This window comes from Euleptes europaea, chromosome 2 (genome assembly GCF_029931775.1).
Source record: "Euleptes europaea isolate rEulEur1 chromosome 2, rEulEur1.hap1, whole genome shotgun sequence".
In the NCBI taxonomy this organism is placed as follows: domain Eukaryota; kingdom Metazoa; phylum Chordata; class Lepidosauria; order Squamata; family Sphaerodactylidae; genus Euleptes; species Euleptes europaea.
In genome coordinates this window covers 65,093,794-65,119,920 of record NC_079313.1, presented here as the reverse complement: position 1 = coordinate 65,119,920, position 26,127 = coordinate 65,093,794, and the positions used below count along the sequence as shown (strand labels likewise).

General features: G+C 43.2%; 1 protein-coding gene across 1 annotated transcript in view; it reads right to left on the bottom strand.

Moving 5' to 3' along the window:
• KANK4 (KN motif and ankyrin repeat domains 4) overlaps positions 1-7,170 on the bottom strand; it is a 39,703-nt gene extending 32,533 nt beyond the window's left edge. Inside the window, 2 exon segments of the mRNA XM_056844763.1 lie at positions 3,984-4,179; positions 7,122-7,170. Coding sequence (XP_056700741.1) covers positions 3,984-4,179; positions 7,122-7,170 — 245 coding nt within the window.
• Between the last annotated feature and the right edge of the window lie 18,957 nt (positions 7,171-26,127).

Sequence of the window (26,127 nt, the reverse complement as noted above, 5' to 3'; positions counted from 1 at the left end):
AGCTGCCAAAACCTGTGACATATGAAACCAGATTTGGTAATCATATTCAAACCAGAAAGACATATACTCAACCAGGCTGGATATAACCATGCCTCTCCCACTTAGGATTCAGAAATTAATTTCAGAAGCAGGGTTAATAAACTCTTGGGTGAATTGAAAACACCCTTCCATGTGGAAAGCAACTAGGTGAGCATCCTATGGTGTCCACGATGGTAAACCATCTTTGTGTGATAAGTTACCCTCTACATCATCTTCTTGTGTCAGCTATGCAGTTGTGATCTAGCATTTCTTATTTAAAGAGTGTCTAAAGAACTTTTCTAGGTTGGTGGTCCAACTGATCAAACAGCAGCCAAGCAGAACTGCTGGCAACAGAAACATATCAAATTTAAATGTAGACTCTTAGGGGATATTTGTTGTACTTACTTTCATTTCTGTTTGGAGGCCTAGAAATGCATATAATGAGTTTTCCATCTGTCAGGTGAAACAGAGGAAGAGAAAATAGTTGTGCAGGGATGAAGTCAAATGATACAAGATGCAGTAAATTCCACACTGGGACTAAAATGGATTTTCATCTTAGCAGAAAAGGCTCGAGGTCTTGACTAGACTGAGCAGAAAACAGCCTGATTAAACTTTAAAACTGCTGTCTAAAACCATAGTCAGTGCAGCAGCTACACTATCTGTGTAATCCTAAACAGTTACTGAAATATCTGGAATTACAAGAGTGTGACTTTGTTTAGGCTTGTACTGTAAATGCTAGGGTTTGAGAACCATGGGATAGGTGATGTTTGACTGTCTAAGTTTCCTGCACTTAATATCTAAACGGTTTGGCTGATTTCCCTGTCCTTCCAAAGCTGTATTTTGCCAAACTGTCCCAACACATTTACAGCATAGAAGGATGAACCAGAAAATGCAGATGATCAGGATAACGAGTGGAACTTTCTTGGTTCCGCTACCGTAAGGGATAGTCTCAGCTGATTGCACAACGTAAGCTCTACAAATTCTAGCTTATTTAGTTCACTGTTGTAGAGAATCCTCAACAGGTGACATCAAACCCTGAAAGGCATGCATATCCCAAGAACTTCTAATGTTGGCTTCCTACACCCCAGGTGGTGGTGGTGGTAGTGGGGGGGGGGGTTTGAGAAGGCATCTTTTCTTTATAGCAAACTTGTGAAGAGAGCTGTATAGGATATACAACCCACATCTGTTAAAGTGTTCTCTGTCTGCTGTGTGATGTGATAGAAAAGTGGCACTGCTTGAAGCAGAGGCTATTCGGAATAAGCAGCCCCTTATGTAGGCTTGCCCTGACCTGGATGGCCCAGGCTAGCCTGATCTCGTCAGATCTCAGAAGCTAAGCAGGGTCAGCCCTGGTTAGTATTTGGATGGGAGACCACCAAGGAATACCAGGGTTGCTGTGCAGAGGAAGGCACTGGCAAACCACCTCTGTTAGTCTCTTGCCATGAAAACCCCAAAAGGGGTCGCCATAAGTCGGCTGCGACTTGAAGGCACTTTACACACACACACACACACACACACACACTATGTAGGCCTAAGAAGACATATCCTAGCTGAAAAGAAGTATATCACAGTGCATCAGGCTTAGGTACATTATTAAATATCTCCAAAATGATGCATAGAAAAAATTACAACAAATATGTTGACAAAGCTAAAAAGGGTTAAAACTAAAACCGTAAAAATATAGCCCAATTCAAAGATTAGCCATAAAACATATGAAACCCATATCTGACCTAATAAAAATAAAGCCTGGGTTAAAATGAAGGATTGTTTTCAATGGAACAAAAGGTAGGCTTAGCCCAAGAGAAAAGCCTTCACCAATCTGTCCGCCAGCACAGAACTCATGCTCAACTGTTTCACTGAAATGTCAATTGTTGCTTACCACCAAGTTTTGAGTGCTGAAGCTGAAGTTCTGCGTACAGAAAGCTACTGTTACTCATGAAACACCAATGCTGAAGTTGTTAACTGTCCAGTAATCTGAACATGTAACAGACCATATCATTACTTCACTCGGATTGGCTTATTTTTAGTTTATAGTGGCATCAAGGGGCTCCTGTTTAAAGAAAAACAAACACAACTTTCTACACTAAGGGCCTGGATCCCATATAACCTATCTGAAGTCCATTAAATCGGAAATGGCATCCTTTGGCACAGCACTACATCTGTAATTTAAGACCAAGCACCGATTCTTTAACAGCATCCCATATTGATGCTGCTGCAGTATAGTGAAAACATCTTCAAAATATTTTTCAGCGTTTGGATGCACAAGAATATACTGATCCTTCAAAACGCTTTGCTTGCCACCAGATGACTACCCTGTATTTTCTCAATATTAACATGTCTCAGGTTGAGATCTTGAAACTAGCCATGATTGTATGTCAGGCCTGACAACTGAGGCCAATTTGCTGACTAAACAAAAGTTTTAAAAACTTCGATTTGACACTGCATCCCATGTGTGCTTCCAACACAGTTTGATTCTCTTGTTATATTTCAGCTGCTGTTTTTCAAGCAAAGGCCTGTGCTGAAGTAGCACTCATTCCCACCTCAGGCAGCAGGCCAGAACCGTGCAAAGCTACCAATAAACAGTACAACCCTAAAGAGAATTACACCCTACTAAGTTAATTAAAATGGATGGACTTAGAAGGGTGTAACTCTGCATAAGACTGTAGTATAAATGCCCTACATTTTCCTCCTCAGTTTTGCTGATGAAATAGAGCTAGTCTTAGGCAGAATGCCAACAGTACCCCCTTGAGAAATAGAAAAAGTTGCTGAGGACGACACTCTCCCTTCAAAACGTCTTCCTGACTGGTGGCTGCTGCTGCTCTTTCCTCAGAACAATAGGAAGAATCACAGCTCACAAGTGAAACTAGAAGATGAAGCATCTCCTGTGGCAGCAATTTCCCCAGTCCTGTGCCCTCTACGATGAGACATCTCTGTCCAGTCACCACAGACTCAACTATTTTACTTACCCCTGAATATGCCTGTGGGAATCTGCATCTTGCCTATTTAATCAGATCATCATTCTTTCACTCAAGTGAAAGGAACATGTTTCTGAAGGCTGCCCAAGCTCTAGTTGCTGCTCTCAGATAAACAGGAACAGGAAGGACCTCCTCTAATCCATAATATGTTTCTCTAACACACCCTTCAATACAGAATCTTGATTTAATGCAGGGGTGGGGAACATTAGACCTGGGGGGCATTTAAGGCCCACGAAATCATTTGGTCTGGCCCTTTGTGGGTCCTGGCAGATCTCTAACTCAGAAGGATCTAAGACTGGTGATCTGCCCCCTCCCGCGGACAGGAATAGCCTCTATTCAAGGCAGCTGTGAGTTTGTTTTGCCGAGAAAAGGAACCTTTTCCCCCCTTGCAGAAGAGTTGTTAGCTATGGAGCTGCTAGGACCGCCCAAGAAACTGTGTTAACCCTTTCCCACCCAGGCCATGAAGAAACGTATTCTCTCTGTACTACAAGAGGGCTGGGGGGTGGAAGTGGCAACAATAAAGGGGTTAAAGGGGCAGGGCCACAATGCGGCGGAGGGGGGGCGAGTTCTTAGCCAGTGTGTCCTCATTTCATCCCTGCAGGTGGAGGTAGCAGGAGCCGGCTGTAGAATCCGGCCCCGACCATGTGGAGCAGGAGCAACTCCAGCATGTGGCTGGACGGGTATGCCCGGCTGGTGCAACAGACCATCCTGTGCCACCTGGTGGGCGAGTGCGCCACCAGTTGAATGCCTGCCTGCTTGCCTGTGAGAAAGTTGTTAACATATTAATAAACTATTTACCAAAAGACTTGGTGCTTTTTCAGCCTGAGTAAATATACCCTAAAGTTTAATGTCTGAAACCAGGGTGATAAAAACAAGCATATTTTTCAGGATCCACTTGCATAGCTGCTACTTTCTTCCTCCTGAACACACACTTCAGCAATTTTGCATCAATTAACACTGAACAAGTTTATATTTATAAACATGTTGCATTACCGAGCAATAGGATGCATTTCACGGCCATTTTGCACATTGTGCAGAAGCAAACCCAAATTTGCCACCAAGCCTCCTGCAGGCTCCTCTTCTGGTTCATCTTGTTCCTCCTCCTTCTCCTGACGTGACCCTTCTGCAACCGAATCAGGACATACTTTTGGTTCCCCTCCCACAGTTTGCGAACCACTGCTAAATAAAGCTAACATGAGAGGCAAGATTCATAAAACTCCAGTTCAGAGATTTAATAAGGAATTGAACAGGCTGGCCTTTTCCAGAAGGGACCACTTTGATGTTATATTATCCCCTTTCTGATTCAGCCATTTGCATCCAAAATGAGCATCACTGGCTGTTAGAAAACACATGAATAGTGCTAGTTTGCAAAGATAAGTTATTTTTATAAACATTTCTTGTGCTACCTTTCTTCAATCAGATTTTCTCTCTGCAGTGTCTAGATTGATACTGGAAATTGGGTTGTATATCACAAACCAGCTGGGACAGCTCAAAGACTATCTCAGTAATACTTGTAAAAATTAAGTTATGGGTAGAGTTCTCCATGACCCACAAAATCATTTCTTTCCTTGGCAATACAAATGTGGCACCTCCTAGCTAATCTTTGTGCTATCAAAAGGGTTTGACGCATAGGAGGGTTCCTAAAACTGACAACGTCCTATGGGACATGGAACTCCAGCATGAATTCCAGTTAGAAAGCAAGAGGAGGATAAAATGATGCAAAGGAAAAGTCATCCTGAACTAAAAAGCTGAGATTGAAAAGCCTTGAATTGACACAGTTAAGAAGAGATTACACAAAAATGCCAGAAACCTATGAGAAATTATTCATATGGAACTCAAGGTATATTCCCAATGACTAAGAGTGCAGTAAAGTTCCCTGACTTATAGCAGCAACTAAGCTGGACTCCAGCAATCTTAAGAATGAAGTAGAACAAAGACTAGTTTAAATATCCTTATGTTGTTATACAATTTATTCATAGCAAGATATTGAAATTTTAAAAACAAATCATAATTCAAATCTAAGATCCATGGGGGGAGGGAAAGGGGGGGAAAGGGGAAAAATTTGTATTGGAAGAAGGAAAGTGTAAATTGTAATTATAAAGGTATAGAGATGTAAAAAGACCTCCAATGCAATAAAAAAAGGGGGGAAAAAGAAACGTTTTAAATTGCAAGATGGCAATAATGGATACACACAACCATTCATTTTGATTAAAATACTAATTTCTTCTAATAGAAAATGCTTTATTTGAATGTCTGTTGGGCAGCCCAGTTCTCAGGCATGTGTCTGATCCCTGATATTGGGGGTGGGGATTATTCATGAAAGTTATGAAAAAAGGTCTTTCCCTTAAGCATGTCCCCATTATCATACAGTTTAACAATCATTTCTCTCTTCCATTCCTCCCACCGTTTCACATCTCCTGACAGATGGCACAGGCAGGACATTTTCTGAAGGGTAAATTATTAATCCACTAAAGTCAGTGACAAAACTGCCATTGACTTCTGTGGGATAAAAACTTCGATGTCAAACAAAAAGCAAGCCAGCCTTTCCAAAACTGGCTTGTAGGTTAACGATGTATAGCTAAGAATCAAGGTCAACATCTCTTGCTAAGGTCCACACTAAGGTCTACTTTGTCCACACTGTATTGATGGTACAGCAGAATTTTTACATTACAGACAACTGGGGAATGGTGACTATATGCAACCCTGGGTAGTGACCAATTAACATAGAATCATAGAGTTGGACGGGACCACCAGGGTCCTCAAGTCCAACCCCCTGCACAATGCAGGAAATTCACAACTACCTCCCCCCCACACCAGAAGATGGCCAAGATGTCCCCCCTCTCATCATCTGCCTAAGGTCAGAGAATCAGCATTGCTGACAGATGGCCATCTAACCTCTTCTTAAAAACCTCCAGGGAAGGAGAGCTTACCACTTCCCGAGGAAGCCTGTTCCACTGAGGAACCGCTCTAACCGTTAGAAAATTCTTCCTAATGTCTAGACGGAAACTCTTTTGATTTAATTTCAACCCGTTGGTTCTGGTCCGACCTTCTTGGGCAACAGAAAACAACTCAGCACCATCCTCAATATGACAGCCCTTCAAGTACTTGAATATGCTTATCATATTCCCTCTCAGTCTTCTCCTATTCAGGCTAAACATACACAGCTCCTTCAACCTTTCCTCATAGGACTTGGTCTCCAGACCCCTCACCATCTTTGTTGCCCTTCTCTGGACACGTTCCAGCTTGTCTATATCTTTCTTAAATTGTGCGGTGCCCAAAACTGAACACAGTACTCTAGTTGAGGTCTAACCAGAGCAGAGTAAAGCGATACCATCACTTTGCATGATCTGGACACTATATTCTGTTGATGCAGCCCAAGACTGCATTTGCCTTTTTAGTTACAGCATGTTTATGTGCACATTGAAAAAGAAAGAACCATACATGGTGACTCTGCAAAGACAGCTAGTCAAGTGTTACCATCAGACAAATACTGATGCCACACACTTAGAAATTCAACCAAGGCTGAACTGCACGGCAGGGAACATCATACTACTACATGTTTATGGAGAGCTGGTCATATGTAGCCCTAGGACATGCTAACACAAATACTCAGATATCCAGCAGAGCTGGGAAATGAATACAAATGTTGGATATGCCTCTCTAAGGCTTCTGCCCCCACGAGCCCAGGGCAGTCAACTCCTTTTTGGAAGCAGGCTCCTGCTTTTTTTTGGAGAAAGAAAATGTTCGGTAGATATTGCTTCTCTCCTAACATTGTCCTTCACCCATTGCTAAGATGAATGCCTGGAATCCTAGACCTTAAAGCAGAAGAGGAAGGACAATGGACACCTTGACTTCTGTAATATGGTAGAGATAAGGACTGGAAATAAAAAATAAGGCCAAGGCCCGTGACTGGTGCGGCCCTTTTATTTCTCCTGCCAACTAAAGATAAGGACTGGCCAATCTTTTCCTTTCAACTTGGCTGTTAAAAGAGTAGAAGTCATCTGTGACCTGGAATAGGCTTCATTGTAGCCTAGAATCAAGGTCAGCACTACATCCTAAACATGTAGACATCTTAAAAGCAAAAAGAAGGGTTTTTGTTGTTGTTGACTTAACATAGGTGCATTTTGTTACCTCTGTTAAAAGCTGGAGTGAATCCATCCACCTTTTCTGCTATCTGCATTTTAACATGAGGATTGCTCCATTCAAGCCAATGCTCTCACATCAGTTTCAGACTACTTTGTGACCAGAATTAAGTACCTGATCTTTAACTTGTCCTATTTGGGGCACAACGATTAATAGCCCAATTGGGCTGGGATGGAAGCAGCAAGTATTTTGCTCTGCCAAGTGCAAATTGCCAGTTCAGAACAGCATACTTTGCTTATTCTTTATCAACCCATTTGCAGACATTTTCTTGTCCTGTAACCAAAAAAAGCAAAAAACATCACCAAAAAAAGCATGTAAAACCTGTACACCCATTAATACCATAAAAAGGGGCAAAACATAGCCGACCAGGAGTTATAGTGCAGGCCTAAATGTACCTGTCCTGACCTGGATAGCCCAGGCTAGTCTGATCTTGTCAGATCTCAGAAGCTAAGCAGGGTCGACCCCGGCTAGTATTTGGATGGGAGACCTCCAAGGAACACCAGGGTCATGATGTGGAGGATTGCTAACCTCCAGGTACTAGCTGGAGATCTCCTGATATTACAACTGATCTCCAGCCGATAGAGATCAGTTCACCTGGAGAAAACGGCCGTTTTGGCAATTGGACTCTATGGCATTTAAGTCCTTCCCCAAACCCTATCCTCATCAGGCTCTGCCCCAAAAACCTCCTGCCGGTGGCGAAGAGGGACCTGGCAACCCTAATGGCAAACCACCTCTGAATGTCTCTTGCCTTGCGTCCTCCAACTCCTCTTTAGTTATTGGAAGATCCAAAAAATCTTTATTTTCTTGTGTTATTTTCCCCCAATCTCCTTTATTAAGATACATATTCATTTCTTCCTCTGAAGATACTTTTTTACTATATAAATCTGTATAAAATTCTACAAATGTTTCAAGTATCTCTTCTTTTGTTCTTGTAATCTTCCCTTTCCTTTTAATTTGAGTTATTGGTATTTTTTTTTCCTTCTGCTTTAATTGCCATGCTAACATTTTTCCCGGCTTATTTGCATGTTCAAAAAAATCTTTGTTTGTTATACATAAGTTTTCTTTCTATTTCTTCTGCGATTAAAAATTCATATTGCTGTTGCCAATTTCTAATCTTAATCTGCTGTTCCTGTTTAATTACTTTATCTTGTAGAGTACTTAAATATCTTTCTCCTTGTTTTATTTCATCTAATATATGTTTTCTCTTATTCTCCCTTTCCCTATACCATCTTGTATTTTGTTGAATTAATAATCCTCTAATTACTGCCTTGCCGGCATCCCAAACTATATCTTCACGAGTACCCTTATCTGTATTTTCTTTAAAATAATTCAATATTTCCATCTTCAATTTATCAACTATTTTAGTATTTTTAAAAGGAAATCATTAATTCTGCAGGGTTTATATCCTCTATCTCCCATTTGAATTTTAACTGAGATCGCATTATGATCTGACAAAACTCTAGGTAAAATCTCTGAGTCCTCAGCTTTCTCTATTAGGCCTTTCGATAACCACAACATATCTATTCTGGAATATGTAAGATGTCTTTGTGAAAAGAAAGTATAACCTTTCTTGTTTCCATGTGCCAATCTCCATACATCAAACATATTCCATTGGTCAGTAAGAACATCAAAAACCCCTGGTAATTTTCCTTCGTTAGACGCTTTTTTCTTTTTCCCAGATCTATCTATCTTAGGTACTTTAACACCATTAAAATCCCCCATCCATATCATTTTTTCTATAGCATATTCGGCTAATATTATTGCTAATTTATCATAAAATACTTTTTGATTTATATTAGGTGCATATATTCCCACAAGCATTATCTTTTGAAATCCAGATGTTATTTCAACTAACAAAACTCTTCCCTCAGTATCTTGATAAACAACTCTTGGTTCCAATGAAACAGGTATGTACATAGCTATTCCATTAGTTTTTCTAACATTGTTACACGCCGTGAAAAGTGTACCCAACCTTAAATGTTCCAATCTAAATATATCCTTTGGAAGTATGTGAGTTTCTTGCAAACAAATAATGTTAGCATTACTTTTGTGTAGCTGGTGAAATATTTTTCTTCTTTTGTTAGGAGAGTTCAATCCGTTAATATTCCAAGATAAGACCTGTAACATATCAAGAATCAGTTAGATTAAATAAATCTCCCGGTCCAGATGGATTTAATGCATTGTATTATAAAATATTTAAAGATCAGTTAACCCCTTATTTATTGGAAGTAATGAATTTAGGATTAATAAAAGGAATCATCCCTCAAACTTGGAAACAGGCAAATATAGCATTAATACCAAAGGTAAATTCTGATATATTGGAAGTTAAAAATTTTAGACCAATTTCTTTGTTAAATACTGATTATAAATTATTTGTCACAGTCTTAGCTTGTAGATTAAAAAGAGTATTAAATCAAGTAATACATGAAGATCAAGCTGGTTTTTTACCAGGAAGGTTGATGAATCAGAATGTGAGGGTGGTAATTGACCTTTTAGAATATGCAGAGCAAGATACAACACCAATAGCTTTGATATTCTTGGACGCTGAAAAAGCCTTTGATAATGTTAATTGGCAGTTTATGTTTAAGGTATTGGATTTTATGGATTTCGGTGAGAATTTTAAAACAGCTGTAAAAGGAATATATACACAACAATTCGCTAATTTGATTATAAATGGATCTTTATCACCCAAAATTGAGATTCAAAGGGGAACGAGACAGGGGTGTCCTCTTTCCCCTTTATTGTTTATTTTAGTGTTAGAATTATTATTGTACAATTTTAGAAAAAGTGATGTAGTTGGTGTACGAATAGGTAAAAATCATTATAAGCTCAAAGCATATGCGGATGATTTAGTATGTTTTTTGACTGATCCGATTGAACAAGTTGACAGATGGAAAATTTTTTTGGAGGTTTATGGTAAGCTTTCAGGATTTAAAGTTAATAAATTTAAAACCAAGATTTTAACTAAGAATATGACTCTTTCACAACAACAAATATTATCAAAAAAGACGGGGTTTACTATTGAAAATAAAGTCAAATATTTAGGAATATGGTTATCAAATAATAATCTTAATTTATTCCAAGACAATTATGTGAAACAATGGCAACAGATAAAAAATGATTTGGCAAGTTGGGAAAAATTGCCATTATCACTGTGGGGAAGAATTTCAGTAGTTAAAATGATGATATTACCAAAAATGCTCTTTTTGTTTCAAAACCTCCCAATACTTAAGGGTGTACAGATATTTGATGTCTGGAAAAAAGATATTATGAGATTTCTCTGGGGTAAAGAAAGACATAGAATTGCATATAATAACTTAATTGAACAAAAAGATACGGGAGGATTTGGATTACCAGATTTGAAAATGTATTATCAAGCAGCATGCTTTACCTGGATTAAAAATTGGATTCTCTTAGAGAATCCGAAATTATTAGAACTAGAAGGTTTTAAGTTGAGATTTGGGTGGCATGCTTATCTGTGGTATGAAAAGGAGAAAGTAAACAAAGAATTTAATTCTCATATTATTAGAAAAAACTTATTACAAATATGGAATAAATACAAAGAAGTTTTTGAAAGTAAAACACCTGGCTGGATTAATCCTATAGAAGCATTTATGAGAAGAGGTGCACATTTAAACTTGGACTGTAACAACTATAGAGAAATAACGGAATATAAAGAGGGTACATGGATATTGAAAGCAAGAGAAGAAATTTTGATTAAAGATTGGTTTATGTATTACAAATTAAGAGATGTTTTTAATAAAGACAATAAGTTGGGTTTTAATCAAACCAAATCAAAATTTGAGATTATATTATCCAAGGGAAATAAAGGATTGATAGGTAGGGTTTATAAACTACTTATAGAAACAAATTTGGAACAAGAAAGGATTAAATTAGTGATGCTGAAATGGATGAGAGATTTAGGTTATAATATAGATTTGGAAATTTGGGAAAAGTTATGGAAAAAGAAATTTAAGTTTACAATTTCAAATGAAATAAGAGAAAATTTGTATAAAATGTTTTATAGATGGCATATAACCCCAGTACTACTAAGCAAAATGAAGAAGGATGATGAAGCTTTATGTTGGAAATGTGGTATGGAAATAGGTACATTTATGCATGTTTGGTGGTTTTGCAAAAAAATAAGGAGGTTTTGGAGATTAGTTTTGAAGGAAACCAATAATTTGATTAAATTAAAAATTAAGAAAGACCCCGCCTTTTGTCTTTTGGGTATTCCAAAAAACGATCTAGATAAAGGTGATAGAGTCATATGCCAATACAGTTTTGCTGCGGCAAGAATTATAATTGCTAAAAAATGGAAGCAAACAAATAAACCTTCAATCAAAGAGTGGCGAGAAAAAGTATGGATGTATATGCGGATGGCCAAAATTACAGCATTTTTACAAGATAAAGATATGGAGGAATTTAAATGTATGTGGGCAAAGGCCACCGCATATTGGGACAAAGTGGCAAAAACGGATTTTAAAAGTATAATTAACGAATTATAGTACAATATGATTTCAAATATGATATGATAATAGAAATTTTTTTTGATATGTCGCAACACTCCATCGGAAGTCGATTGGTGGTGGGCACTGGGGTGGGGGGATGTGGTTTGGATTCAGGGCACGGTATGATTTATAGATAGATTTGAATATTGTATTAATGGAGAAACAGTGCGCTGAACCTGTAATTTTTATTTTTCTTAATTTTTGTACTTTGTATTTCTTTTTTTCTTTTTTCTTTTTTTGTTTTGTTTTGTTTTGTGTTTATTATGAAAATAAAAAAATTTATATAAAAAAAATGAATGTCTCTTGCCTTGAACACCCAACCAGGGGTCACCGTAAGTCAGATGACAGCAAAAAAACAAAAACAGACTTCAACAGGCTTTGAAGGATGAGGCTCTGGTTAGAACTGTATTTTGTTAAGATACCAAATTACATCTGCAACTTGCCACAGAGAGTTACTTACATGTTGCCATAATATGTCTCTTGCTACTCCCCTCCCCCCCAAAAAACCAAGAAGAAGCATCATAGCAATGATTGTGTCATGCAGTGATTTTAAAATATCAGTTTTAATGCTCCATCCTGGTATAAGTCTCCTCCCCCATGCCCCAGAATTATACTGGCAATAATGCTTTAAAATTGGGTCTCTCTTAATGATTCCCTTGCTTGACAGAAAACCACACCTAAGTATTTTGGCTGAACTGGCTTTCAGAGTCCTGGGACTGTGGGAGGTAAAACATTCATAGCAATTTCCAATGATGAACTCTTCAGAAAGAAGTGACCCAATTTAGACTTAATGTACTCTGGTTCATGTTTTGTTTGTTAGTTCACACACTCGCCCTCACTCGTACAAACAACTCTCTCTGTAATCTAACAAAACTGCGTTCTTTCATAAACTAAGAAGGGAAAGTAGAAAAAAGAATAATACAATTATTTCTGTTTTTAAACACTCTAATATTAGATTAATGGAGGACAGTGAGAAGAGATGGCTCTTTATTCATGAGTACTGAAGCCAGGGCTTCGAGCTAAAGATTACTTGCCAATTATATTTTGAAGAAAACTGAGATAAGGCTGAAGTATGTTGATTTAGATTTTACACTAGATGGTCCTGCCCAGTGTTCATAAATGAGCCCATTTTGGCTTACAATCTCTCAAATGTCCTTCCAGCCCAAAGATTTTTTACTTATTTTTTTAAAAATATATATCCCACCTTATTTCCTTGGACTCAAGGCAGCTAGCAATGCAACTAAAATTTGCAGGACCAAAAAAATACAAATAAAATATCCCATTACCAGATAAAAATAACAGATAAAAATAATGAACTGATTGTAAAACATGAACACATGAACAGCTGCCTTATACTGAATCAGACCCTTGGTCCATCAGAGTCAGTATTGTCTAGTCAGACCAGCAGCCGCTCTCCAGGGTCTCAGGTAGAGGTCTTTCACATCACCTACTTGCGTAGTCCCTTTAACTGGAGATGCCAGGGATTGAACCTGGGACCGTCTGCATGCCAAGCAGATGCTCTGCCCCTGAACCACAGCACCTCCCCTATAGAGCAAAATCTTCTGACTGAGTCCATCCTCTTCAAAGGCCCTCTGAAATAGAACAGCCTTGAAACCTTCCTAGAGGTAGACAAGGAAGATGCCTTCTGAACCCGCTCTGGTAAGCCATTCCAGAGACTAATACTACCACAGAGAAAGCCCATGACTAGCTGTTGCTTTACAAACAGTGTTAAGAGATGGCACCACGCAGAGAAGCCTGACTGACAGGGCAGTCCTAAGAACACTTTACTAGGAGTAAGCCCCATTTAATAGACCTGAGTAGAATTGTGAGTAGCCTTGCTTAGGATTGCTCTCTGAGGAGCATAACTCACATATGGGACTGAAATATACCACAGAAAATAATAAAACATACACATACAACCCATGACAACCCAACCAAAGCCACAATACTCGTCCTCAAATGCTCTCTTAAACAGACCAGGTCATTATGTCTCCCTCTCTCCCAGGCAGAAACTACATATTGTGGCCACCACCTGTTTCCATTAAAAACAATGGCTCCACATGGTCCTATGAGGGGAGGGAGCTTCTGCTGAGTGAAGTAAGTCAGCTGACTGCTATGGTCTAACTCCTGGAGATGGAGCCACAGCTCACAGCTGTAACTCTTCAGAGGTCCTTAGAGGTCAGACTCTATAAGGTGACACACAGGTTTCCTGGGGGCTTGCATCCCAGGGCTTTTGAACACTGATTTCTAACGGGAATTAAGCTTGGGGGTTCAGGGGGAAGCGAGAGTGTACCCCTTAAGTCAGGGTTTCCCAAAAAAGGACATAAGAGTTCTGCATCATCAAGGAGGGCAACTGGCACAGAATCATGTACTTTCAACCATAAAACACCAATCCAGTTATGAAGAAAGAAAGCCAACAGGGGAGTAGGGACTAGTCAGTGTTTTGCAGGGAGGGCCACATGTATGATTATCTGCCCAGTGGGTGGAAATTGTGGGTGTGTGCTCAATGTGTGTTCGTGGCCCTCAGGGAGCAGATTTGCTCCCTCGAGGGCAGTGTTGTCTACCTGCAAAAGCTGAGGGGGAGAGAGGGGTAAGTGGATGAGACTTGCAGGCCCAACTAGAACAGCCCCATTCCTCTGCTGACAGCTTCTCTGCTATTGAGGGTCTTGCAGTTGGAGGGCATCAGGCTGAGGAGGGAAAAGATCCCTTATATAGGACCCCCCTTTTTTTTGGGAAGGCAGACTAATATCCCCTCATACCAAAGATCCTCCAGGGTAGAGATGGGGGTGGGCTGTTGGTAGCGGGATGTAGTGATGGCCACAGGAAGAAGAAGCTTTAAAGGGGGATTAGACGATTCATGGAGGATAGGCCTACCAGTGGCTACTAGCCATGGTGACTAAAGGCAACCTTCACATTCAGAGACAGTAAACCTCTCAATACCATTGCCAGGAGACAACATCAGGTGAAGGCCTAGACCTCTATGCCCTGCAGCTGGCCCTCCAGAGAAACTGGTTGGCCACTGTGTGAGACAGGAGGCTGGGCTACATGGATCTAGCAGGGCTCTTCTTATGTTCACATCTCCTCCTTCCTCCTCCATAATGCTTTGTAAAGCAAAAGAGAGCATGTGATGTCATTGCATTATGAGTTTCTGGTTCCCCTGCATCCACATCACTGGGCGACACTTTCTAGGGAAGCCCACAGTGCAACAACAGCCAGTCCTGTGTTTTAACATTACTAAATGTTTCTAGGAGAGGATATGGGACTACTTCTTTTGAGGACAGCCATAATGTATAATTTTTTCCTAAGTATCAACCCCCATCACTTGCTCCTGATTCATAGGATAAGAAGAGCCCTGCTAGACCAGACAAATGTTCCATAGAGTCCAGCATCCCATTTCACACAGTGGCCAACCAGTTGCCCTAAAGGGCCAATGCTGTTGTTACATCTAGATGTCACAACTAAATGCAAGTTGTGATCTTACTTTTGTGTTTTTAAACGTCAGGCAACCAACCATATTTGAAGGTTAGATTTAGTCCCACGTGACAATTAAAATGTCAGCACCATCTTGCTTCAACTGTTGCGGCAAAACGGGGGTTCGTGGAGGAGAGAGACCCGAGACCGTTAGTCGAGAAAACAGTTTTATTGCAGCTGCGGCTCAGCCGCCTTAACAAGCATAAAGACTGAGCCCCGATTGTACTGGGGAATGAACTTTTATCCTAGTTCCATGCTAAGACATGACACGTCAACATTCGGTGCTTATCTGGCAGTTTCACATAGTCAGGAGCACAGCGGTTCCATCCAGTCCCCTTTATCATTCACCATGACTTTTCCCCCACTGACTCAACACAGAGCTGTCTTGTACTGCAGCAGACTTTTTTCCCTTGCTGTCTCACAACCATTACCGCTACATTACCACTACTGCTGCACTCTTTCAATGGTGTTATCGCAAGACATTTGCCCTACATGTTTCCAATGGACCAACTCTCAACTGTTCAGTTTCTGCAACAAGCCAACCTCTCCGCAAGGGATATATGAAGAATCAAGCATGTTTTGCCTATTTAAGAAATGAGTGTGATCTAACCCAGTTTCTCCAGAAGAACCGCCACCATTAACAACTGGCAACTGCTATAGAAATATCCAGCCAGGACTAGCTCCCGGCCTGTTCTGAAGCATCTCCTCTTAGCTGAGGCCAAATCCACCCTCATAGGCACCTACTGAGGAGGGGATGGCGAATGAATCTGTAGGTCTTGTAGAGATGTCTTTTGAAAGATGGTGGCATATTTTCTGGAGATGTCTTTCACCCATGTCATGGATTCACCCATGAATCCACTATTCACACTGCAGTCAGAGAGCTTGTGAATGAGATCCTCCTTCTGGTCGGTAACACCATTGCTACAGACCTTTTGTGGGTAATTTTGTGCAGCTGTGTATCACTGACAACAAGACACCCTATACCCATGCATGGTAACAATATACATTAACTTTTAAAAAAAACCACATTCCAGGGAAAGCACTTCTTTACTAACCAAGAGCTCATCTCCTGCAGCAATGCCCAGTTATTCTGAAACATTCCCCTCCCCCATCCTATTTGTTTTTTCTTCTTCTAAGGATGTCTGACCCCCCCCTTCCCCGAGCCCAACTAGACAGTACATTGCCTATGTGCTTGCTTCGGTGCTAATGCCTTGAGGAATTGCCATTGCCCTTAGAAACTAACATCTGGGAAAGGAATCCTTTGAGTTTGGAGAAAAGAGTAAAAGTTAGGAATTGGGAGTCCCTTGAGATTAGTCTGCTCTTTGGACATACATAAGAATTTAACTCAACCTCTGACAGGGGATTGGGCAGTCTAGAAGTCAAAGCAGTACATGCTGGACAACTACCAAGAGGGTTGGGCTGAGGTTTCCAGAGGTGTGCCTGACTCCCAGCTGAAGGTTCCTGGATATTTACTTTCCAAGCATGAGCCCGATCATGCAAAACCAGTACAACGAAATCACAAACAGGAAGAAAAATACCGCAGTCTGGTTTCAAAATAGCAAAAATAAGTAAATAAACTTAAAACTTAAGCTGCCAATTGTATCGCTTCTTTAACTCTAGGGATGATGTGAATCCGAGATTCTTCACTATCCTTTTCACAATAAAAAACACGAACATTTTAAGACATTTTTGTCAAGTCCTCAACACCTCTTTTCACAGCATTCATAGAAACCTCTCCTTTCCTTTCCCCCCGAGCCCAGCCTCCTGGCTGGGGAGGGCAGGGCAGAAGTGTAACGAAATGAATAAAATAACCAGGGGCTTTAAATATACAAATCCTAAATGGGCCGTCGGCCTTGCTGATAGCCAGGCGCTCTGGACGTGTTCAGAGGCACTGCCCTCTTCTTCATTATCCTTTTGCGGACCTGAAACCTCCCCGAAAAACCGAGTTGGTCCAAAGGCCGGGCAAGCGGGGGTGGGGGTGGGTGGGGGAGGCAAACCGAGCCGCAACGCTAGGTTGGGGTCCCTGCAGCCCACTGACAAGCGGGGGTCCCCAGCAACCCCCCGTCCCTCCCTCCCAAGGACCCGCTCCCCATCGCAGGCACCGACGACGGCGCCGCCTTGGCAAAGCACTGCGGCTCCTGGCGCCCTTGAAGTTCAACAGGGCAGAGGCCGATCGCCCGGGACCCTGCAGGGGGCGGTCAGCTCACGCGAGCCCGAGGCCCCGGGGAAGGAGAGCCGGGCGGGAGAGGCTGCCCCGCTGCCCCGCAGCCAGGCGGCCGGCCCCCGCCCTGCGCAAAGCCTGGCCCGCCAACGCCGCTCCTCTCCCGGCCCCGCTTCCCAAGCCCGGCTGCACCGGGAGGAGGGGGGGGCGGCGGCAGGAAAGAAGCGCCTGGAGACCCGGGCCAGGCGCCTGGGCTCAAAGGTCCCCCCCCCCGTTCCCCGGGGCGCGCGCAAAGGAGAAGGCAGGCGGCGCGCGCGTCTCTACCTGGGCCCCGGGGCCAAGGCTCCCCCGCCGGCGCCGGCCCCAGCGGCCGCGCACGGGCGGCGTCCGAAGCCTCGCTCAGCGCCAGCGCCACGCCGGCTCTGCGGCGCCTGCGGCTCCCCTCCCTCGGCGGCGCTGTGTGGAGCCCGGCTCCTCGGCCGAGTTTATGAGGCTCCTCGCACGCTGGCTGCAGCGCGGGGGGGGGGATATCTGCCCACAATGCTCCGGCGTGGCGGAGAGGCTCCCCCCCTCCCCTGCTCCGGCGCGTGGGCACAGAGCCACCTCTTCGGATCGCGCTCCAGGCAAGCGGTCCGGACGCCTGTGCGGGACTCTGGCGCGCGCGCGCGCTCGGGGGTCTGCCGCCGCCTCTCTGCGCAGACTGGTCCGGGGAGCAGGGGAAACCGGCGGGAAGAAGTTTCTCATCAGACTTCCTCCCTCTCGCTGTGGAGTGTTACTGCACGGCTTGCAGGCACTTCCCCCTCGGAATACTATAAGGTGCAATACACGTGACAAAATTATTAAAGCACGAGATGATTCCCAGTGGGTAGCCGTGTTAGTCTGTCTGCAGTGGTAGAAAAGGGCAAGAGTCCAGAAGCACCTTAAAGACTCACAAAAATATTTTCTGGCAGGGTAGGAGCTTTCTTGAGCCACAGCGTGAGCTGTGTTAGTCTGTCTGCAGTAGTAGAAAGGGGCAAGAGTCCAGGAGCACCTGAAAGACGAACAACAATATTTTCTGGTAGGGTATGAGCTTTCGTGAGCCACAGCAAGAGAGCTGTGGCTCACGAAAGCTCCTACCCTACCAGAAAATATTGTTGTTCGTCTTTCAGGTGCTCCTGGACTCTTGCCCTTTTCTACTAAAGCACAAGAAGAAGACTTGGTTTATCATCATCATCATCATGCTTATCATCATCATCATTATTTATTGCGGTCCTTGGCCGGTATTACAAAGTTAAAAGATCATTAAAACAACAATAGCTCAAGACAACAACAAAAAATAGCTGCGGGAACATTTGAGCTAGTCAAATGGGTTTAAAACTGCATCAGCTTTAGTAGCGTCATGCCTTACATATCCTTAGACAGAAATTGGCTGCTTGCCTTGGGGCGTTCTTGCCAATCTAACCAGGGGGAGACACCAGTGATGAAGCATTTTCATAGCATTCTCTCTTAAACAAAGACTAAGGGAAAATAAAAGACCCGACGTTAACAAAGAATTCCAAATTCTATTAAAAGAAGAAGAGTTGGTTTTTATATGGCAATTCAAACCGGCTTACAGTCACCTTCCCTTCCCCTCCCCATAACAGACACCCCTGTGAAGTAGGTGGGGCTGAGAGAGTGTGACTAGCCCAAGATCACCCAGCTGGCTTCGTGTGTAGGGGTGGGGAAACTAATCCAGTTCACCAGATTAGCCTCCGCCACTCATGTGGAGGAGTGGGGAATCAAACCCGGTTCCCCAGATCAGACTCCACCGCTCCAAACCACCGCTCTTAACCACTACACCACACAGGCTCTCACCACCGCTCTCACCACAGTTGGGGATACATTTTTGACCACTTCCAGACCTTGGTTTGATGCAACACTCACCCCTGGAACCTCTTCTGAGTATCTAGATTCATTCCTGGAATATGGGAGAAAATAAGAGTGCCTTTGAGCATGTGCACAGGGCCTCTATCCAGATCACTCACATCTGAGATTCCAGGGCGGGGGTGGGGGGTGGGGGGTGGGAGCTTCCAGCTCAGAAGAAGCTGCATTTGCAGACACGGTTCACACATGTTGGGACCAGGCAGGATTTATTTCTAAACCAATCTGTTGGCTTTGTCTGAAAGAGGCTTAAAGGTGACTTTTCTTTCCTGCTTCCATCAATCCAACAGTTTATTGCTCACAGCGTAAATTCTGCAGCTTTTGTGTTGATAATAGACAACTAAAGATCACCTGTCACAACGACCGTGACAATACGTTTTTAAAATCTGGATCTTCCACAAATATTGATGGGCTTAGTCGAACGTGTTTGTTTTGAAGCCAGCTGGGTTCTGTGTGTGTGTGTGTGTGTGTGTTAAGTGCCGTCAAGTGGTTTCCGACTCATGGTGACCCTATGAATGAAAGTCCTCCAAAATGTCCTATCTTTGACAGCCTTGCTCAGATCTTGCAAATTGAAGGCTGTGGGTTCTGTGGTTATACAGAAATGTTTATTTTGAATAATAATCACAAATACTATTAATATTAACAAACTATTTAAGGCGTGTTTTGCCTTTTAACAATAAATGGCAGAGTTTTTATAACCAAAGGCACGAGAACACGGGTCCCCAACATGGTGCCTGTGGGTGCCATGGCGCCCGCCAACACCTTTTCTGGTGCCCACCAAGTGTTTTTAGGAAGTGGGTGGGGCCAGGTAGGGCTTTTACCTAGCAAGGTTTCTGACTGACTATTGGAGATTTGATCAGCTGTGCAGATTTTTTTAAATGTTGCTTTGATGGCAGCTTCCAAAGCACAAAGATCTACACTGTCAGCCCATTCCTGAGCTTTCAGCAGCCTCCTAAGCTGTTCCACGGCCACTGAGGGTTTTATTCCTCATGCTCAGGCTATCCTAGTGTGAATTTGGGCCAGGCTGCAAAGTTGATCACATTAGAAAAAGGTGTATGCAGGATACATGTGTCTCCTTGACCACACATGGTAGCAAAGTGCATTACTTGGGTAACCTATGTAAACACTGACTATTTTACTAGCAAGTCTAACATCTGGAGAACTGACTTTGGGGCTTTTAAAGGAGAAATGAGGAGTATCAGTTTTTAAAAGCAAGCAGTAAAATAAACCAGTTGACAGTTCTGGACGTAGGTCTTGGAGATTCAGAGTCAGTTTTCATCTCCAGTGAGATGGCTCTCTCAAGGCTGCTTTACACATAAATAAAAGACGGCTCCCCAAAGTCATATTCTTTTCTGTAACAATGGGACCTGCATGTGAACATATTTGGGGGATATTCACATAAAAGCCAAGGCTAGCCAAGCCTCCTGGGCACTGTGTTTTTGTGTTTGCAAACTTGAAAATACAAGGGCCTGTCTTTCTAGTACTAGGCAGATTGACCCTCGTTTCACATCTTTTAAGAGGAGAAATATCTTATGGTTTCAGTACTGACCAATGTCACCTTCCTCATTTTGTATCTTCCAAGTTGTGCTATATATTTGTGGACAAGATCTTAGAACAATATTCTCTTAGCCTTGTCACTTGCAGCTTCAAAGCCCTTAATCCAAATGGATTGGGGTCCCAATCCACCTTTTTGAGAACCACTTCTCTTCTGTGATTGAGACCGCATGTTATTTTTAGTGTTATTCTTCAAAGTATACCTAGATGAGGTAAAAGCAGAAGTTTTTTTTTTTTTAATAGTTCTGACTTAATGCTAGGCGGCAGGCATGCATTTAAACAGATTAGTCTATGAGAGAAAGTACTGGCCTGCTGCTCCTCTCACGTAAAAACCTCATAACAAGACATGGCCTTGTTTAATGCTGTGTTGTCCTAACAATGCAAATTAGTCAGTTAGGTGAGCACTCTGCTGAGCTCTTTGGCCTGTTGTTTGTTTCTAGACAGGAGACACTTGGCAGTCATCTCGCAGGGCTCTTGTTAATGGAAGATCAGGTTCCCAAGCACACCAAGTCCCACTCATCAATCTTTCCCTTTGCCGCTGGGACAGGCAATATACTGCCTTGGTTGCTGAGAGCAAGATGTTGATCCTCCCACACACTTTTTTTGGAGCTGTAAATTATTTATAGGTAAAACGATATTTGCTCCTCTGCTCCAAAAACATACTTTTGAATCAGAGGGCAACATGTCAGATGAAGTGGGTTTTGCTCATGAATACTACGACTACAATCAACATCCAAGACTTTATAAATTTCTGCAAGACTTTTTCTTGTTTGGGCTGCAATGGAAGAACATGACTACCTCTGAGGAATTTAAGCAGGAGTATTGTGGCATCTTAAGAACTTTTCTGTTGTAGTATAAGCTTTTGTAGACTTGAGCACACTTTGGCAGATGCATGTACTGGGCCCTAACTAAAAGGATGTATGTATGACGTTTTTCATTTCCTCCTTCCTTCCTTAACATAAACACTCTGGTTCACAGCACCAATCTGGGTAATCAGAAATATGAGTAGAGCCAGGGGGAGGTACTGGATAGAGTGCATTCCTGGACTTTGATCAGATGGACCTGGGAACAAATCCAGCTCTGCAAATGAAGCCCATGGAGTGACCTTGGCTCAGTCTCTTATCTCTTAACCTAACCTAGCTCAGAGGGGTGTTGTTGATTATCAAATAGGACACAGGACTCCTGAGTGCACTGCTGTGAACTCCATGGAAGAAGGGTGGGATAAAAATGTGATAATTTCATGGCTAGAAAAATAACACTAGAACTTAATGATATGTGAAACTCAGAGGCAATAACATTTTTAAAACGACTACTTTCTAACTTAGATCTATCTACTCAGCTACAAGACCAATCCACATATTTTCCCACTTCCCTCCATTCTATGGCAAAGGGGAAGGACAGCAGATAGATGTTTTATCCAAACAGTGTGGTAATAAGGCTGAAGTCTTCAGAGCAGGCACTTTTCCTGACCAAACACTTACTAAGAATTCAAGGGTGGGGGGACGGCAAAGTTACAGGGTGATACACACACACACAAATCTAACTTAGGAAATGTTCACATTAAGGTGCAGGTTTTGCTTGCCGGCTGATGTTTAAAATAGAATTTCCCAAGGACTTATTTATAAACAAATATAAAAAGTGTTTTATTAATATGTACACTAACACTGTATTATAAATTGTTGTATAGATATATTTCTATTCATTCATTCTAATTATTATATCCCATGCTGCAATGCAAATATCCAAGGAGCCTAACAAAATCAATTAAAAAGCCAAATGCAAATTAATCCCACATTAAAAGACTAGGGGATAATAGAACAGTAAAAGACAATCAATACAAACTCAAAGCAGTAGCATCCAGCTGTAAGTTAAAAGCTAGGTATCTTTCAGGTCCTCTGGTAAAGAAAAAACAGAGTTTCACTTACCTGTAACTGTTGTTCATCTGATGGATCTTCTATGCAGTAACACATTGGGACTGCGCAGGTGCAGGCCAGCCACGGAAAAGAATTGTCAGCTTCTAGCAAATTCCAAAAAGAGTGCTCCTCCTCCCCTCGGGGCATGCAATCTCCCCGCCCCTCGGTCACATGACCCAAGGGGGAGGGAGCACTCTTCCCTCCAGTTCTCCAACCTGCCGCCACGGAACCATCCACTCATACTAGCGGAGAGGTCCCACAGCGGGGAAGGAGGGAGGGAATGTGTTACTGCATAGAAGATCCATCAGATGAACAACAGTTACAGGTAAGTGAAACTCTGTTTTTCATCTGAATGGCTTCTATGCAGTCCCACATTGGGAGAATAGCGAGCTCGCTTACCAGGACGGTGGGTGTGGGACAATCACCGAAAAAGGGATTGCAGTACTGCACGTCCCACTGCTGCATCCTTTGCTGAATCCACATCCACAGCGTAGTGTTTCATGAACGTCGATGGAGTGGACCAGGTAGCAGCTTTGCAGATGTCCCGGATATCAACTCTTGACGAGAAGGCGATGGAAGCCGCATACGCCCTGGTAGAATGGGCCTTGATCATGGGAGGGCATTCCTGGTGAGCAAGGTCATAGGCCAACTTGATAGCACATGTAATCCATCTAGAGATGGTTTGTGGAGAAGCCCGTTGACCTTTATGCTTTCCCCCAAAGCAGACAAAAAGGTTGTCCGCAGCCCTAAAGGATTGGGTACGGTTAATATAAAACAAGAGAGCCCGCCTAACATCAAGGGAATGAAGGGCCTTGTCAGCGTCCGAAGACGGGTTGGGGAAAAAAACAGGAAGGACAATGTCCTGCGAAAGGTGAAAGGCAGAGACTACCTTAGGTAGAAAGGATAACTTTGTCCTCAGAACTACTCTGTTAGAGTGGAAGATAGTGTACGGAGGGGAGTGGGAAAGGGCCGACAAATCACTCACCCTCCTAGCCGAGGTGATAGCAACTAAAAATGCTGTTTTAAAAGAAAGTAGGGCCAAATTACAGGTGGCCAAGGGTTCAAAAGGAGCGTTCATGAGGCGGGAGAGCACCAAAGACAGACTCCACTAGGGAACCGGCGGGGCGGCGGGTGGATATAGATTGTTCAGCCCCTTCAAAAACTTTTTGGAAAGGGGGTGAGAGAAAACTGAAAAGGAGTCAATCTCTGGGTGAAAAGCCGATACTGCGGCCAAGTGAACTTTGACAGATGAATTGGATAGGCCTTTATCTTTAAGGGACAGTAAATAATCAAAAATACTAGCTAAAGGGCAGGTAACAGGGGAAATGCCCTTGCTTAATGACCAATCAGAGAAACGTATCCACTTAGAGTCGTAAGAACGACGAGTGGAGGCTTTGAGTGAATGGAGGAGTACTTTAGCTACTCTATCTGACCATAAGCCTGGGGCAGGATCCTCCAGGCAGCCAGTTGCAGATTGGGAGGATAGTGGGAGGGGTCCTTCGGGAGAATTATGCAGTGTCCGCGTGCAAGTGACTTGAGCACTGCGAACCACGACCGTCTGGGCCAAAAAGGGGTTATAAGGATGGCGTCCGTGCCGTCCTGAATCATTTTGGCAATAACCCTCTGAACAAGAGGGAATGGGGGAAACAGATAAAAGAGGGTTCCCTTCCAGGGTATTTGGAAAGCATCCCCCAGTGAACCCGGGCTGATCCCTGCCCTGGAGCAAAACCTGGGGCATACTGCATTGACCTGTGTGGCAAAGAGGTCTACTCGAGGATGGCCCCACTGATGAAAAACATGCTGCAGACACTTGTTGTTCAGAGCGATCTCGTGCGACAGGTTTGGAAAATGACTCAGAGCATCGGCTAACGTATTGTTCTTGCCCGCAATGTGAATTGCTAGGAGAGAGGCGTCGTGATGGATGGCCCACTCCCAAATGTCGCTGGCTTCTTTGCAGAGCGAAACGGACCTTGTGCCGCCCTGTTTGTTTAGGTAATACAGGGCGGTGGAGCTGTCTGTGGCGATTTGAACGTGTCGACCTGTCAGGAACCCTGCAAACGAAGACAGAGCGAGACGGATGGCACGAAGCTCAAGCAAGTTAATGTGCATCATAGACTCTGAAGGAGACCATCTCCCCTGAGCGGTGAGATGACCACAGTGAGCTTCCCAACCCACCAGGGAAGCATCAGAAAAAAGGAATCTGTCTGGAGACTGCTTGAGAAAGGGGACCCCCGACAAAACATTGACATCCGAGGTCCACCACCGTAACGAGGACAGAACATATCTAGGGATGGACAACGCTTATGTTGTGAGTCTACATTAATCCTAAAGGCCCTAAGAAACCAGTTTTGTAATGGGCGCATCCTAAGTCGAGCAAACTCTACCACTGCCGTGGTAGAGGCCATAAGGCCCAACAATTTTTGAATACGGTGTGCAGTCTGGAACCTATGACAAACAAAAGTGTTCACCAGCCTCCTGATAGCATATGCCCTGGATGGAGGGAGAAAAGCCCGAGCCAAAGGGGCGTCCAAGTACGCTCCAATAAAAGTTTGAGCCCTTGCAGGGGTTAAGTGGGATTTGTCAAAATTAACCAGTAGGCCTAGATTATGAAGCGTTGAGAGAATCAAGTGCACATGAGTGGACAGCTCTGATTGTGAGTGGGCTACCACCAACCAGTCATCAAGATAAGGGAATATAACGCAACCCTGGAGAGCAAGGTGCGCGACCACGACAGCGAGACACTTAGTGAAGGTCCTAGGGGCGGTTGACAAACCAAATGGCAGCACATTATACTGGTAACACCTTTCATTGCACCAAAAACGTAAATAACGACGGCAGTGGGCGTGAATCGCTATGTGAAAATAAGCGTCACGTAGGTCCAACACCGCGAACCACATGCGGGCGTCGAGAAAAGGGAGGACCTCAGGAAGGGTAAGCATACGAAATTTCCTGGTCTTGACAAACATGTTAAGGTCTTGCAGATCCAGGATAGGACGCTTCCCTCCGCCTTTCTTATCCACTAAGAAAAAATGGGAATAGAATCCATGATTCAGGTCTGAAGGAGGCACCTCAGAAACGGCTCCCTTAGAGAGCAGGGCATGGACCTCCTTAGAGAGGAGATCAGAATCAGGAGAAACGGGACGACCAACGGGCCGAAAAGGAGGAAGAGTATCAAATTCAATAAAATAGCCATATTTTATTATTTTAAGTACCCAAACGTCAGTAGTGATAAACGACCACTCTGAGAAAAACAATGACAACCGGTCATGAAAATTGACATCAACGTCTAGTCATGTCTGCTTTGTCCTGGGGAAGGAACCAGGAGACCCCCTTTGACCCCTACGTGATCTGTTCCTGTTAGGGAACTTCTTGTCCTGCTGCGGGCGAGGGAAGGCCGGGCGGAAGGAGGGCTGATGAGGAGGGGCCTGAAATCTATATGGGCGGGAAGCCTGGGAAGGCGGCCGGCCAAAATAGCGCCTCTTATC